Source organism: Thamnophis sirtalis, unplaced genomic scaffold (assembly GCF_051295495.1).
Source record: "Thamnophis sirtalis isolate CommonGarterSnake01/CBP01778 unplaced genomic scaffold, rThaSir2_p1.2 scaffold_4, whole genome shotgun sequence".
NCBI classification, from domain to species: Eukaryota; Metazoa; Chordata; class Lepidosauria; order Squamata; family Natricidae; genus Thamnophis; species Thamnophis sirtalis.
Genome location: NW_028261384.1, coordinates 106,255,451 through 106,273,452, shown reverse-complemented (window position 1 = coordinate 106,273,452; position 18,002 = coordinate 106,255,451). Strand labels below are relative to the sequence as shown.

At 39.4% G+C, this 18,002-nt stretch overlaps 1 protein-coding gene across 1 annotated transcript in view; it reads right to left on the bottom strand.

Moving 5' to 3' along the window:
• Window positions 1-3,070: 3,070 nt before the first annotated feature.
• The window catches only part of LRRC4B (leucine rich repeat containing 4B), a 147,499-nt gene continuing 132,567 nt past the window's right edge, over window positions 3,071-18,002 (bottom strand). Inside the window, exon 2 of the mRNA XM_014058310.2 lies at window positions 3,071-7,331. Coding sequence (XP_013913785.1) covers window positions 5,337-7,277 — 1,941 coding nt within the window. The 5' untranslated portion in view covers window positions 7,278-7,331 and the 3' untranslated portion in view covers window positions 3,071-5,336. The remainder of the gene's footprint in view (window positions 7,332-18,002) is intronic.

Here is an 18,002-nt window from a genome sequence, read left to right as displayed (position 1 = left end):
ACCTTGGCGACTTTAAGTCCTGTGGACTTCAACTCCCAGAATTCCCCAGCCAGCGAGAGCTGGCTGGGGGATTCTGGGAGTTGAAGTCCATAGGACTTAAAGTTGCCAAGGTTGAGAAACACTGGTCTAGTGTTTAAGACATCAGACTAGAAACCAGAAAACCATGAGTTTTAAGTTCTTAGCCTTAGCCAAAGGTGATTTTGGGCCAGTCATTTTATCTCAGCCCAACCCACTTCATAGATTTGTTGTTGTGGGGAAAATACGAGGAGGAGGAGGGTGTGTTGGGTGTGTTCACCACCTTGGGTTGTTTGTAAAAATAATAAAGATAGAATATAAAAAAATAAATAATAAATCTGATCCTACAGCTTCAGTTGCTTGTCTGTACTGCTGTTAAATTTGGTCAAGCAACATGCATGTAAAAATGTTAGTACAGAGGTATCATTGTCTTCCACTGCAGCCTTCCCCCCATGTCTCTGATCTTAGAACCTAAGTAGGCAATCAGTGGTCCCCCAAATGTGACTGAACTTCAGTTTCCAGCAGTCTCATTAAGCACTGCAGCACCAGTGATGAGAGATGCTGGGAGTTGTAATCCAAGAACATCTGAAGGAGCACAATCTCTATCTTCCATTTTTAAAGCAGTCTTCTCCAATTGAATGTCTTCTGGACTTCAATTTCCAGAAGATGCAGTTAATATGCTATCCCTTCTTCAGTAGAGTAAAGGTGGAAACTTTTGGCACTTTCCCACATTCTTCATCATGTTTGCTCCTTCAGCATCTTCCTTGTTTCCTGTTAACCCTATTGTTCTCTTTATTCCCTTCATTGTGGCCTGCTAGACTGTCATCTTATAATTCTTTGTTACTAAAACCAATGCTCCACCTCTCTGTTTTATAGTCATCTATTGTTCTCACTAGGACCTTACTGCATACAGTAAATATCAAGCCCTGCTACCCTCATTTCTCTAAAAAAAAAAAAACACCACTACACATATTTGATGTTCCTCTTCTCCAGAATTCTAACCATTAAGGTTTATTTACAAAAAGCTCTAGATCAAGGCAGGATATTCTTAGCCCATGGTATGCATATTGCTAACCGGCCCTGTTTTTGTTATCTTCAGAAGAGTCCCAGATATCACACCAGTAAAATAAGTGGAATATCTCTGATTTTAACTGTGTTTTTTTTGAAGGGGAACTTTAAAAAGAAAAAAAAAAGCCTCCCTACAAATCTATTGCATCCTTTAAATTCTTCAAGCCATTAAAAAAACATACACAGAGGAAAAAGGACCAAAAAAGGGGCCCAGCCCTCCAATTATGTCCCTGTATCTTTAGCCATTTCTCCTTCATTCTTACATTACAAAATATTCTTTATTGCATTGAAGCATACTAGTTTTTATCTCCAGTTCCTCCTAACTAACCTTAATAAAGAGGGAGAAAGATTATTCGCTTTAACCAAGGGTGCTATTTTTGGAAAAGGCAAGGCTGAGTAATCTCTCTGTCACCATTTCCAAATTCTCTTTTTCCTTTCCAAATTCTCTTTTTTTTTCTTTTTGCTTCTTTCCCCTTCCTACCCAGCAGTTAAAACGATTGGGGTCTTTTTGGCCTTAAAGTAACCTTTAGGATTTATAATTGGGTCAAGTGCTCCATGTAGTCCTGAGGGACTTCAGTTTGATTGTCTAAGAAAGCCATTTTTGGACTACCTCCATGTGGCAAATCCAAATACTTTCTTCTCCTCCCCTCTGACCTCTACAGTCTTTGAAAGAGGTCCTTTCAAGACATCATGGTCACTGTGAATCTCCCCCCAGATGGTTGTTCTTCTTTATAAACACTTTTCCAACCGTTCTACTAAATGTCTCTTTTTGTATGTGTGTGTGTGTGAGAGAGAGAGAGAGGGAGAGAGAGGGAGGGAGAGGGAGGGAGGGAGGGGGAGAGAGAGAGGGAGGGAGGGAGGGGGAGAGAGAGAGGGGGGAGAGAGAGAGAGAGAGAGAGAGAGAGAGAGAGAGAGAGAGAGAGAGAGAGAGAGAGAGAGAGAGACTTTCCTAGGCTTTCCCTTTCTCTTTGCTGGAATCCACCCCTGCCCCACTGTTCTCTCTGAGCAACCTCCGCCAATTCAATAGCTTTTGATACCTCTTGTACCTTGTTGATCAGCTATGCTACCTTTCTGCTAAGAGGTTTCTTCCCTTCAGGCCAGCTGCCTATTCTCAGGAATAGGAACTTTGTTACTGTAGATGTTGACAGCTGCAAAAATCTTATGTGCCCAAAAATGGAAAGAATTAACCCACATAATGAAGGAATGAATTGAGAAGATGATGGAACTAGTGGAGATGGCAGTGGAGTTAACTGCATTAATTAGGGACAAGAATGTAAATAGTTTTGTGGTTACTTGGAAACCACTTTTGGATTACCTGTATGAAAGGGAGGGGGAATGAAATTTTGACTTTGGGTTTTCATAATTAAATGGGCTATAGAAATGGCTTGTAGTTACTATTTGGCAGTATCAAGTTAAAAGTTGATACTTTAACTTTATTTAGGTAACTTACTGCATTGGGGGGGGGGGGGAAACCTACAAGTTAACTGGTTTTTTGTTTCTTTCTTCCTCTTTCCTTATTTTATCTTCTCTATCCACTTTACTTCCTATTCTTTCCATTGTCTTTATTTTCATTTGTATTTTATGTTAAGAAAAATATTGTAATAAAAATATATTTTTGAAAATTATTTTGATATTACTACCCAAAAAAGATGAACACACAGAGAAGCATTTTTTTTCCTTTTCATTAGTGGAAAAATATTCCATATTTTGTTTCCACATTGAATCCACCATCAAAAGATGATGTCACTTCTCTGTGTGCAACCCTGCAAGAAAAAAATATACAGGATAGCTCATTTTTTTCACCCTTTTGCAAATCCTCCTTTTTCATATTTTGGGCAATTTTTTTGGTCTTGATTACAGCAATCTTCTCCTGTCTAGTCATAAATTGTCATCCCTTACCCACTTTCATTTTTTCATAGCACTCACATAACATAACAGACCAAATAATTCCTTATTTTAATCCTTCAACAACTTGATCTAATCCATATTCCTTAAATATCTAGACCATCTTTATTTATTTATTTGAAAGATTTCTTTGACTGACCTTCTTAAGCAATTCTGGGCATCTCACAATAACAATGACAATAACCCTTTCCAACTGGATGTCCTCTAGATGTGTTAAACTCTCCAAATCCTCAGACCATCTTTTGACATAAAATGCCTGCCAATTCAGGAGATCAGGCTGGGGAGACTGTTGGTTCTATTCTATCCCAAACATTCGTGCCTCCTGTAACTTTTGCTTCTCCAATTCCCAGATCTCTTTTGTGATGCAATCTTCTGATGTTTTTGTCCATCTTTTCTTCGATGCATTTTCCCATGAAAGCTTGAAAGTTCTCAGTCTCCCTATCTATCACAGCTTTCTCCAAATGTTCAGCTTTCCAACTGGGAATGTTGGAAACTATAGTCCCAATGCTTGTGAAGGTGCAGCAGATTGCCTTGTTATATCTAATTGAAAAAACATATGTTACTTTCTTCTGGTTGAAGTTTAAATAATGTGAAGTCTTTAGATGTGGGAACTTTTCTTCTCACATGATGGGTGGGAAAAATCCGATCTTTCAAAGATTGTTGGGCTACATCTTTCACTTCCCATGACTATTAGCAATGATGGCTGGGACGCTGTGGTTTCCCATAGTACCATAATATGTAATAATGTTTGTTTTAGTTTCCTAAAATGCTTAGTCCTTGGGTCTCCATATAAGAAAGCAGATTTATCCACAGAGATCACACTATACACATTATGGACAAAAATGGTATAAATGACAACTGTTGAATCCCCCCTGTTGTGTGTTGGGGAGAAATCGTGTATGTTGCAGCATCTCCATCTCTACCTCATTGATATTAGGCCACTTCATGTGTGATGACCAACCTGGTTCAAAGAAAGCATAGAAAATCATGGATCCATATATGATGGCCCCCATTCCCAAAATCTGTAGTATGTGCTATCTTACTTTTTCAGACAATGACCTCTTCATTAACTGGCGGAAATTAAAGAAGGATTTTACGCATGAGTTCTTGAATATAAATGGAACACCCGAAGCAATCAAGTGAATGCAAGAACCCACAATCCACATACACACTCTTATGACTTGGTAGCTTAGCTTAATAAGGTCAGAACAGGAAGAGTGGGATTAAGTAAAAGAGAAGTACTAGCATATACCTTCCCGTGCCCCTACATACATTTGTACTGCTGCCAAAATTCATCCTTAAAATGCATTTTATGCATTTGAATAATAGCTCACATTTATTCCCCCCACTGAAAAAACCATCCTAGGGAGGATTGGAAACATCTTTATGGATTTTATTAAAATAAGAAACTCAGACCAGACCCCAAAATGTCACGGGAATCCACAGGCCCTTTTTTTCTTTTTTTTTCTTTTTCAATTTTTTTAGGCCAGAAGTGCAACCCCCATCAAACCCAACATTCCCACCCCAGATTATTACAAATTAAAAAATACCTCCATACCCCTGTGTCTCTAGGGAGCACATTGGCTGTGCCTGCTTTCCCATAGTAATAATACTAGTCATAAAAAATTTCCAGAAACCCTGTGTGCCCAGCATCCCCACATGCTCCAAATGTGGGGCGGGGTGAGGGTGGGGATCCTGGCACCACTATGACCTCCCATTTCTTTATTTAATTTATTTATTTGTATATCCCAATGGATGAAAATAGAATTTTGATGGAAAGCGGCTCAAAATAAGACTTTTTTAAAATCCCTTTCCCATTCCACTTGGGTTTTATGTTTTATTCTTCTTCCTAAAGATTATTCTCATAACGTTGAAAGGAAAATGTCCTCCCTTCCTTCTTTGTCACTTTCATTGTTCCTTTTCTTTTCTTTCTTTCATTCATTTCAAAGTAAAACAACAGGTAGTTGGATACAGAAACAGCCCCATCTGTATAAAAAAAGTCTCCAATGTAAAGGGAGTATGGTAGAAAAATAAGAAAAGGAAAGGGGAGAGAAAAAAGAAAAGAAAAGAAAGGGAAGATCAGGCAGAAGGTGAGAGCAGTGTCTTGTTTTGCAGAAGGAAAAAAGAAGAGAACATAAAAAGCTAACTTGGTGAGAACCAAAGGTATCTACTGGTGGAGGCTTGGGATCCAAGATCTGCCATGGTGGTGGAAAGACCTGTGTTTGTTTGTGTTTGTTTTTAAAGTGAGGAGGGAGGATCTGTTCCTCAACATGTTCCTCACTGCGTATACTAATCCATTGCCGCCCTCCCACCACAGAATTACTCCCCTTTTCCTCAAGCTGTGGCTGTCATATCTGTGTCTCTTGGACATTTTCTTTAGAGCTGCTCTTGAATAAAAGAGGTTCATGGATGGAATTGAGCATGGGGTTCTTGGAGCACGTGAGGGGTCCACCACCACTATTGTTGTTGTAGTGAGCCTTGAAAGCAGCATAGTGGTTGAGGTGGTCATGCTCAATGGCAGGAAGTGCAAGATGGCTGTCACCGGGAGCTCCAGCTGCTGCAGGCAACTCATCTTCAACATTGATGATCTCAATAGTGCGGGTAGGTCCGTGATGCTTATGAAGCTGGTGCTGCTTACGAAGTTTGTAGAAGACAATGAGCATCACAGCAGCCATGAAGGTAATGGCCACAAAACAGCCAATTATGATCTTAGTAGTTTTCATCACATCATCCAAATCTTTCATGCCATTTTCTGTGACATCAGTGATTGGGATAGTAAATGGCTTCTCAGTGCTGCGTGTGCTGCGAGGAGTCAGTGAAGTAGTGGAATAAGTCATGCCCCAGCCTTGGGAAGGTGTTGGCCCAGGTTCCTTCTTTGTGGGAATTGATTCTTCTTGGCCAGAATCCATAGTCTCCACAGTTACAGTAGTGAAGTAAGTATAACCTGTAGTGGCTGGATCCACAGCTGAGACATTGAGTGTGGCTGAAGCAGTGGTGTTGCCAGCTGAATTAGTCACCATACAGGTGTACTGCCCAGTGTCCTGGACTGTCACGTTGGTGAAGTTGAGTGTGCCATCATGAAGGACAGAAATGCGTACCCGATAGGATCCATGTGTCATCAGTGTGCCATTGGGTGTGAGCCAGTTCACTGATGTCATGGAGGTCCCTGTTCGGCACTTTAATTCAGCAGCCATTCCCTCAGTCACATTAAGATCAGTTGGAGGCTCCACTATAACAGGGGCATAACAAGTAAAATGGCTTTGATCCAACTCTCCAATATATCGCCCTTTTAGGTTTGGTGGGGCATGGCACCGGGCACAGCAGGTAGTGTTGTTGGGCACTGTCTCTTTGAGCCACCAGCTGAGCCACAACACATCACAATTGCAATGCCAAGGATTATGATTGAGGTGGACACGTTCTAGGCGGTGTAAAGGGGTGAACAGATCATGGGGCAAGGACATCAAATTATTGTGGGAGAGATTGAGCTCTTCCAATGACTTAAGGTCATCAAAAGCATTGCGTTCAATGGTGGCTACTTGGGCATGCATCAACCACAACTTGCGAAGGCTAGTCAGACCTTGGAAGGAGCCCGGCCGGATCATGTCCAGGCGATTTCCAGAAAGCTCAAGTTCTTCTAGCCGTACTAAGGCTGTCAAATTTGGAATATCTTTAAGGTTGCACATGCCCAAGTTCAGGTACCTCAAATTGACCAAGCCTTCAAAAGCTGCTTCTGAGATATACTCCAATTTCTTGAGCTCTCCAAGGTCCAGACGACGCAAAGAAGGGACTCTATTGAAGGCATAAGAAGGGATGCTTTCAATGGGATTGTTCCTCAGCCATAGTTCCCGCAACTTGGAGAGGTACTCAAAGGCCTGTGTGGGGACAGTGGTTAGCCGGTTGTCAAAGAGCTCCAGTGTATTGAGGTTGGGCAAGCCGTTGAAGGCACCAACCTCAATCTTACGAATGAGGTTCTTGCTAAGTTGTAAAATCTCAAGATGACGGAGATGCTTGAAAGTATCAGTCTTTATCACCTGGATGTTGTTCTCCTGCAGATTGAGGTACCGTGTGTTGATTGAAATGCTCTCGGGCACTTCCACCAGCTCCCGGCGTGTACAGATGACCCGGCTGGCTTGGTTGCTGCAGGAACAAGCAGCTGGGCAGGAGGTGGGGGAGGCTCCACCCAAAACAAATGATGGCAGCCAGAGGGAGATGAGAACAAGATGTTTCCAAATCATTCTAGAGATGCCGGGGGCCAGCCAAGGCTTCCGAGTGCAGCGGCGGGTGGCCATGTCCAAAGCTCATGCTTCAGTGAACAGCACGTTTGATGCTCAGATCTTCAGAAACTGGGAAGAAGAAAAAAGAGAAATAAGGCTCCCAAACCAGATATACTTATAATTAGAAGCACTGGAGTTCAGGAGTCATTCGGTTAAATGGATTCTGGGCAGTTCAAGACACAGGTAAAGATTTCTTTATATACCACTTGATTAATTTACAGAATTTATGGAATTACTGCAAGATGTAGGGATGAAAGGCCAGTGGCCTAAAAAGGGTGGTTTTAAAAAATATATTAAAATAGCTCTCTCCAAGCTGCCCTCAAATGATTCAGTTTCTGCAAGCACTTCACCTTTTTCTATGGCTTTCTTGAGGGTCTCACCTCTACAATTTGTGTCTAGGATACTGAGACTTCCTGGCCCTGCCTGTTTTCTCTTTTTTACTTTGTCTCAAAATGGGAAAACAACCATTTGCTACCTAAGTTGAAATTTTGGAGGCTATAAAGTAAGTATGTCCATACCCAGGGGCAGGTTGCTGCTGGCATTACTGCCATTTGGTGCCCCAAAAAGTTTGCATACGCATGCACATTTGCAAATAAAAAGGTCTGTGCATGTGCAAAACCTTAAAAATGGAAAAAAATAATTTCTGCACTGAAAATTGTTTTGCTTGTGCGCAGAACTGAAAAACAAGATGGCAGCCCATAGGAGAACCGGTTTAGGGGTGTGACAGGGCTGGGTCACTGCTGATTCCAGTGACCCAGGCCACCAAGTTATTACCGGTTCAGCTGAACCACTCCGAACCGCTAGGAACCCACCTCTCACTATATCACACTTGATATATAGTGACAAAGTTTGAAATTATAGAGATTATAATATATAGAGAGAAATGGGAAAGGTTGAGATAGAGAAGATAGGGATAGAGACGGAGATATACAGATGAGAGATAGATAGATGAGACATGAGATATCAGAAGGAGAGAGGAGATAGTGAAGAAAAGAGGTGATAGAAATTATAAATCTACAGAGATATAGAAAAGATGAGAAAGAATAGATATGAGATTAGATAGATGACATGTAAATTAGATAGATGATAGATAGATAGATAGATAGATAGATAGATAGATAGATAGATAGATAGAAGATAGCTAGCTAAATAGCTAGATAGCTAGATAGCTAGATAGCTAGCTAGATAGCTAGCTAGATAGCTAGCTAGATAGCTAGCTAGCTAGATAGAGATAGATAGATAGATAGATAGATAGATAGATAGATAGATAGATAGATAGATAGATAGATAGATAGAAGATAGATAGTTAGAAGATAGCTAGCTAGCTAGCTAGCTAGCTAGCTAGCTAGCTAGATAGATAGATAGATAGATAGATAGATAGATAGATAGATAGATAGATAGATAGATAGATAGATAGATAGATAGATAGATAGATAGATATAGGGAGGGAGTGGGGTAGAGAGAGAGAGGCAGGCAGGCAGGCAGATGACAGACAGATAGTGATATAAAGATATAGAAGATAGAAAAGATAGAGATAATTCTATTCCTGCCTTAGACATGAAAAATCAACTGGATGACCTTGGGCCAGTCACTCTCTCTCAGCACAACTCTCCTCATAAGATAGTTGTTGTGAGGAAAATAGGAAGAGGAAGGAACACTATGATAAATAGTCATCTTGAGCTATTTATAAAAACAATAAAGATAAGATATAAAATAAATGAATATAGAGACATATGATGTAGATATATAAATAGAGAGATAAAGAGAAACGGCTATGTCTACTTTATAGATTACACTGTTTCCCTTGTGCAGTTTTTAATCAGTCGTGCCAAGACAGGAGACACCATGGGCTGCAATAAGAAAATTTGCTGGTCTTGTGTAACCTAAGAATTCTGTGAGCTACAAAAAGAAAAAGGGGGAGAAGAATGTGTGTCCCATTTCCATCCTTGTGGTAACACAGAATATTATTAGAAAATGCCCCATCTGAGTGAGCGCACAGCATGCAATTCACTTTGTATATCCAGTGGGCCTTCCATATGCAGTTATCCTGGTCACCATATTGCTCAGTAGTGTTGCTAATAGTGCACTGCCACATCTGACCCACAGGGGGCAATAGCTGGACTAGTGAATGAACACTGATGAGGTATTAAAGGACATAGCACAATTGCATACATTACACAGCCTGCTGTATACCACTATATTAGACTTCTGTAAAATGCAATGGGAATTGCTGTCCTATGATCAACAAAAAAACTACTGGTACCATTTTTCCCCTTGTCTCAGCAAAATATATAGGACAATTCCCTGCAATCAAAAATTAGACTCTCGGGTTAATCAGAAGGCTAAATGTTTAGATGCTAGTTTTCTACATGAGAGAATTAATTGCATGTTAACAGCATGCAATTTTAACGTATTACTGTTTTTGGAAGCTCTAATTATACAACTTATTTCTAGTAGCTTGTGCAAAATGCTGTGTTTTGCAGAGAATGTGTGTTTCCACGATTAATCCTGAAAAATGTTTCTCCTATACAAAGGAGAATCTGATTTTTTTTAAAAAAGAGATCACCTTATAAGGTTTAGAAAATAAATGCTTCCTCTTCCTACCACAGGAAAGGATGAATTGTAATTGGATTTCATTACTAGCATTCATCCTGCTAAGGACCAACCATATAAAGAAATTCTAGAAATTGCTTCTATTTTCTTCTGGCAAATAGTCAGTGAAACAGTTTAAGGTAGCATAATAGGACTTGTTCCAGGTCTATCCAGCAAGAATAAAAACTCAAAAGTTAAGATTCAAGCATAGGACCTGTCAGCTCAACCTCCTCATTTTTATTTCACAGTAATGATATGGTGAAATATGCCTTATCATTTCTCAAGTTTTGTTTTTCTACCTTCTCCTCTTTCTATTTTCTTGATTTTGGAGGGAAAACTTCACAGGATCCAGCAAGTTAAAATTATGAAATGGAATTCCTGCCAGTCTTCCTTTTTGCCTCTCGTATTATTATTGTTATTGTCGTTGATATTCCTGCTGCTGTTGCTTTGGCATTATCTGTATTATTAATGCATTGTGCTGCATGTGCAAAAGGAGTGGAGATGTGTTGAATCAGTGACACTGCTTTTTTTCTTTGCGCATAATTCTTGTCCCTCATCATTCTCTCAGAGTGTTTCTGGTGAAGGATACTGATGTATTGTGACTGCTTTAGAAACACCAAAATATGTTTCACAGTATACAGGATCACCGATGTAGCACCTGTTTGCAGCCTGTTAATGCAGCTACATATAATATTATCTTGGAATTGCACAATGGGCCTTCCAAGCTGCAGCACAAGTGCAGAAAAAGACAACATTTGCCTTCCGTCCCAAAGGGCTGCACACCACTAAATCCTATTGCTTTTTGATAATTGGTGGCACAGCAGTTAGAATGCACAGTAGTTACAATCTGGGTACTGAGTTAGTATTGCAGGCTAACTCTTCCCACCATTCAGGAGTTCGATCCTAACCAGCTCATGGCTGATTCAGCCTTCCATCCTTCTGAGGTTGGTAAAATGAGGACCCAGATTTTGGGGGGCAATATGCTGACATTTTTAAACTGCTCAGAGTACTGTAAAGCACTATGGAGCAGTACATAAATCTAAAAATTGGCAACCTCAAATCTCAACCAACAAATGCTCTGTTTTACACATTGGCAGAAAAAAATCAGAACACAAAATACAAGCTGAGCGGATAAGACCTCATAGATGACCCACACATTGTCAAGGACCTTGGAATACTCATTTCAGATGATCTAAGTGCCAGAACTCACTGTAACAGCATTGCCAAAAAGGCATTAAGAGTTGTTAACCTAATCTTGTATAGCTTCTTCTCCGGTAATATTGAACTGCAAACTAGGGCATGCAAAACTTTTGCTAGACCAATTCTTGAATACAGCTCATCTGTCTAGAATCCACACTACATATCAGACATAAATACAATTGAATGAGTCCAGATATTTCATGAGAAGAGTCCTCCACTCCCCTGCTCACAACAGAATACCAGACTTGAAATTTTGGGCTTAGACAATTTAGAACTTCACCATCTTCAATCCGACCTAAGTGCAGTGCATAAAATTAACTGCTACAATGTAATACCTGTCAATGAATACTTCAGCTTCAACCACAACACACAAGCTCACAAAAGACACAAGCCTATGGTAAACTACTTCAAACTTGATTGCAGAAAATACGACTTCAGTAACAGAGTTGTCAATGCCTGGAATGCACTAACTGACATTGTGGTTTCTTTCCCAAACCCCAAAAAATCTAACCTTAGACTGTTTATGTCAACCTCACCCCATTCCTAAGAGATCTTTAAGGGGCGTGCATAAGTGAACCAGCGTGCCTACCATCCCTGTCCTAATATTCCCTTGTATTCGTATTCATTTACTTGAGAGACCGCCTGCTGCCAATTACCTCCAATAGACCGATCAGATTCCACAGATTAGGCCTTCTCCGAATTCCATCTGCCGGCCAATGTCGACTGGTGACTACCCGGAGGAGAGCCTTCTCTGTGGCTGCTCCGACCCTCTGGAATGAACTCCCCGTGGAGAATCGAACCCTCACCACTCTCCAGGCCTTCCGCAAAGCCCTTAAAACCTGGCTATTCCGACAGGGGCTAAAAAGCTTCTGCCCCCCTTCTCGAATGGTATGGTTGTTGTGTGTTTTTAAATTGTGTACTGTTATGTTTGTTTTTTTTATCCCCTGTCTGTACCCCTTCCCGACTAAATTGTGAGCCGCCCTGAGTCCCCTTCCGGGAAAAGTGCGGCATATAAATGAAATCAATCAATCAATCAATCAATTTCATGTATTCATAATCATGTCAATACTTATATCTCCTATCTAATTCATACTTGATGAAATAAATAAATAAAACAAAATAAGTGCTACTGCTGTTTCTAATCTCCATCACTTTGGATTCCCTGACTGCCTAATATACCAATCAGAAAAAACTGAGTGAAAGGTTTAAACATGTTAGAATTTCATTGAAGCACCTGGCGTATGCAAAAGGCCAGCTTGTAATGGAAATTGAAACACCACATGCCAATTATAATAATTTTATGATAATTCTCATCTCTTGTCAAATAATTTCTAAAACAATTTTTCATTTATCCAATTAAATGAGAACTGCAAAAAATAAAGAGCATGGCATTGCTCCAATCCACTATAATGTTGCTCAACTTTACCAGACTGGACATTGTCAGCACCCTGAACTTTTCCTGTGCCTTTTAGGATATTAGAAGAGAACGGTCCATTATGGTTAAACCTTCCTCAGACCATGCAAGCCAACAACCATGTCAAGGTGATATTATCATCATCATCATTATTATTATACAATTGTATCACAGTGGCCAGTTGTTTTGCCGGATTTGGCATTGGTTACTAGTCGGGCCCCACCCAGGGGCCTAGGACGTCGTAACGTATTTTCGTAATATGCGTGCAGATCCAAGCAGTGCGGCTTTTTGCATTTGACTGATGGTGATTTTGTCAATTTTTAACTGTTTTAAACGTAATTCCAGTGCTTTTGGAATAGCACCCAGTGTGCCAATTACCACTGGAATTACCACTGCTGGTTTGTGCCATAGTTGTTGAATTTTGATTTTTAAGTCCTGGTATGTTGTTGTTGTTGTTGTTGTTGTTGTTGTTGTTGTTGTTGTTATTAATCGCACAGTTAATCAGATGGTCAGTCTGGGTTTTGGCATTTTTGTCTACCTATCAAATCTTTACCAAGGACCTGAGATAGGCAAATCTGGATGTTTGATGGTATTACAGATTTTGTCGCAGGATGGAAGCATTTCCAAGTAAAGCTGCCTTCTGCAATTGACTGATGGCAAATTTGTAAATGCCTATGGTGTTCAAGTGTGATCTAGTTGTTTTCAGACTGCATTCAAGGTGCCTATTACTATTGGTGCTACCCTTGCTTGTCTTTGCCATGTTGTTGTTGTTATTTACTTTATTCATTAAACATGAAACTCTGTCAACTGAACATTCAAAAATGCATCACAAATACCATTGACTGGTGGTGATGGTTGATACAGGTTTCCTCCAGCATCATAGATATCAACCAGGTACCAAGATGTATGATGTTCAGAGTAGTACAGTTTTTTGCAGTTCTGTGGTGTTATTGCAGGAAGCTGCAATTTCTTGATGTGGTGCCAAGTGCCCCACAATCGACATCACTGTCACATGTTTCATTTCTTAATCGGGTAGTTTTGATGGCCAGGTTGCAATATTTTGAAATTTTTCCTGTTGTTGTTATTATTGTTATTGTTTATACTTTATTCATTAAACATGAAACTCAACCAACTGAACATTCAAAAATGCATCACAAATACCATTGACTGGTTATTATTATTATATACTTTATTCATTAAACATGAAACTCAGTCAACTGAATATTCAAAAATGCATTACAAATATCAGTGACTGGTGCTAATGGTTGATATGGGTTGCTGCCAGCGTTCTAGGTATCAACCAAGTACCTCCTTAAAATATACGATGTTCCGAGTAGAGCAGTTTTTTCCAGTTCTGCTGGTGTTATTGCAGGAAGCTGCAATTTGTTGGTATATCTTATAAAATTCTTGGACATTGTACCAAGTGCCCTGTTGACAATGGGTATCACTGTTACATGTTTAATCCATAATCAGGTAGTTTTGATGGCCAGGTTACGGTATTTCTTAATTTTTCCCACTTATTTATTATTGTTTTTGTTATTATTGTTATTATTATTGTGGTTTGTCACAGTCATCCAGATGTTCTTTGATTGTATTAAAGATACTGTATGGAATGTAAGTTGTTCCAAGTAAAGCTGTCTTTTGCAATTAACTGATGGTGATTTATCAGTGCCAATAGTCCTCAAGTGATGCATCGCATCCTGCCTGCTTATTCCTATTTATCAGCAACACCCTCCCTCCTAGCAGACTACAAAATGGAAAAAATGAAACTCTGGGATGGATGAAAAGACAGACAGTATCTCCTTCCCTCTAGAATTCCTCTGCCATTTTATTCTGTTTCTTTGCTGTTAGCCTTTCAGCAACTGGCAAAGTCTGAGGGTTGATTCAAACACTAGAAATCCCTGAGTACACAGAGGCTGATTATCTTCCTGGTGCTGTTAGCGTGGCTGCTTATTTAATTGCTGCTTATTTGATTATTTTAATCCATTTCTTTTTTAATTGTTGCAATTCCTTAAAATATCATTAGCCGCCTTGAAAGGCCACTGCAGTAACAAAAGGATATGCCTTACAAAGCATTTCCTAGCAGCACAACCTCTTTGGCATTTTGCTTTCTTTCACTGGCGATTTTTAAGAAGGTTTGGAGGGCCATCTATCTGGGTTTAGAGAGTTCTCTGATGTTGAACCAAGCCATGGTTGGCTTAACTATAGTTATTTGAATAAATTACAATTGGCTTGGTTCCCACAATAAGCCAACTTATAAAAGAGAAATATATAAGCAAAAATTCACCCCCATAACCACAAAACACTATAACGCCTCCAGCGATCACTAGAACCCTAACCAAACACATGAATGGAAAGTCATCATTCTGCCTATATTTAATTTAATTTAATTGTAATTGTAAATGACATCAAATCAATGTTTATTCTTACCAACCTTTTACTTTTTAGATTATGGCCCCAGCAATCAGTCAAGCCAACAAGTGACCTTTAGGCCAGAGTGGACTGTGTAGCACAAATCACTGCCTATTAATCACAATAACTAGGTTTACATAGCACTCTAAGCAGAACCAAATAACAAGAGTTTTGAATGAAAATGTAGATCATATCTTGGAGTTCTGTTTCTTGCCAAACCAATATATCTTTTTTGGGGGTGGGGGCACAAGAAATATTTCAACAAATCATTTGACCATATTCTCTAGGAAACTACTTTCAAAGATGGGAAAATGCTGGTTTACAGAATGAATTAGTTCATTAGATACACATAGAGCTAAACAATAGTACCGAATGAATGTATGTCAATTGCTCTATATCAAGCTGGAAGAAAGTGCCAATGATACGTGGCTGCCTCTATACTGTTTAACATGTTTGCAAATCACTTATATGTGTTTGTGTAAAAAACCCAATTATCAAATGATTATTTGCAGGTAAATAATCTGCAAGAGATTGGACAACCATTTATTTGAAATGGTATGGTATTTCCTGCTTGAGCAGGGAATTGGATTAGAAGACCTCCAAGATTCCTTCCAACTCTGTTATTCCCTTATTCTGTTAGATGAGACAAAGATAACAATACCAAGATTCCAAAGGATTTTGAGCAGCTGGAATAATGGTCAGAAAGGAAGCAGGTAGATTGCAACTGATAAATCCAAAGCCTTCATTTGAATAAAAAATCAAGCATAAGAGTACAAGAGATTATATGGATAGGACGACATGCAAAAGATAGTAGGTATTTTGGTGGGTCACAAGCTGAACATGAGTCAAGGGTGTGATGTAGCTGTAAAACAAAATGCAATCCAACTGTAGCCAAAAAACAAAACAAAATGCATAGCATCAAAATCAAGAAAAGTGACAACAGAAGATATTCTCTATATTCCTCAGAATGAGTTTATAGTACTATATCCAGTTTGGATACTACTGTATTTTAGGAAGATCACTGACAAACTCAAGCATGCTAAAAGAAGAATAACCAGGATTATAAAGAAGGAAAAACTAAAAGGGAACATTTGGAAATTTTACATTTATTTTTAGCATGAAGGTAAGAAGATATGGAAAGATACAGTAGCTGTGTTTAAGTTTCAGACAGATTGCCATATAAAAGTCTGGCAGAAGTGTTCAGAATTGTTTCAGAGCACAGGATAGAAACCAATTAATTCAAATTACAAAGTGTAGATTGAACATCTAGACTTTGAAGAAACAGCATTTGAGGGACAAATGACCAGGCTTCCATTATCCTACTTTGTAAACATTATGTGAAGGCTTAGCTCTAATGGGAAAGGTAGAAGCAAAGAGGACAGTACAACAAGTTGCAAAGTAGATGGACTCAGTTATAGTGGTGATGGGTACATTGTTGGAAGACTTGAAAAGTTAGGTTAGGGGCAGATGGTCCTGGAGAGAAAAAATATATTAATGTGGTCACTAAGAGTTGACAGCAACTTGATCATCGATCAATGAAAATAAACAGGCAGGAGAAAATCCTAATAAAGATTGTTGGCAATGGAAAAGATTGCTTCCCTTTCTTTGCTGAAACTATTTCAAATGGAGATTTAATGACTACTTTGGGGACACAGTAATAGTGGATTCTTGCCTTGAGCTGGAGCTGAAGTAGACAAATCTTAAGGCCCCTTTTTTCTTTATGCTCCTCTACATTCCTAATTAGAAGTAAATTGGAGTTGGAGATCAGAAATGAAAATCATAATGACAGACTGTTCTGCAATGAAGTAGGCTTCCTTAAATCAATTTTCCTTCCCTGAAAGTATTTAAGCAGAGGCATTTAAACATTCTACAGTCCTAAGGTTCTCTTTCAAATCCTTCCATAACATCATTTCGATGTAGTTTCAAACAGGTCTTCAGCCACTTGTGCTGATCAAATCACTGAATTGTCCCAGGATATTGGCCGCTATGCGACATAATACTAAACTTATTAGTTAAATAGTATCTCTTTCAACTTAATCATGATTTTTTAAATTGCACTCTTCACTCGGTCGACCTTTAGAAAGCAAGGTAGTGTCATGTTTTGTTGTAAATTCATTTTCTTAAGCTTTACTGGGTTTAAATACGATTGGCTATTTTAATTAAGGAAGGCTTTGAGTGGTAATATTTCAGTACTGATTTTCTGGTATATTTTATTGGGCTGTATCCAGGCTATATTAATTGAACTTAAACCTCACTTAAATCAAGTCATGCCCTTAGACTATGGAACAGAAAGGAAATAATGACCTCCACTTACAGGCAGGGGACAAAGGAAAATACAAATGTAGCACCTCTTGTTTCCTGGAAGAACATAATTGCCCAGGAAGGGCCAACCTAGGCCTGGACATTAGCCAGGCATAAATGGCTATAGAATGAGGGAGTTCCTTCTCCTTACTCTATGAAAGAAGAACACTTAGCTAATACCCACTATTGTCCAGGGTTTGATGAGCTGAAAGGCAGCACTCTGAAGCATATTGAAGAAGGTTGTTGCTACAAATAACATTAGAAACAGAACTTGTTAGCCCTAGCATATTCATGGAGGATGAACACCAGACAAGGCAACAGTCCTACAAGTATTGTCCCACTCCCTGGCTTGGCCTTGCAACTCACTGATGAAAACCTATGAAAAGATCTTGGGCTCCTCACTGCTTTATTCTTTTCAAGCCACCAATGCCTCTGTGCATTCAGAGCTGCCTGTAGAGGGAGCTGCCACTTTGCAAATATTTATGGAATGCTTGTATGTCCATGTCATTCCATGAAGAGCTATAAAGGGAAGTAGGCTTGACACAGCCCTGTGAATGTGCAAGGCACTCTTGCACAGTAGAACAAAAGTATGTCTGGATTAAGGTGCCAAATCTCATGCAATAAAATATATGAAACTGAGGCCAATTCACATACTGTATCACTACATGTCCGGGGAAGTCAAAAATTGTTTGTAGATATATGGAGCAAGACTCGGCAGCCTTAAGAGTTGTCAGTTCCATTTGCTTTTTTCCTCCTTGATCCTCAAGACCTTGATATAGATGAAGGCCAGTGCAAACAATGAGCACAAAACCTCTCTGTTT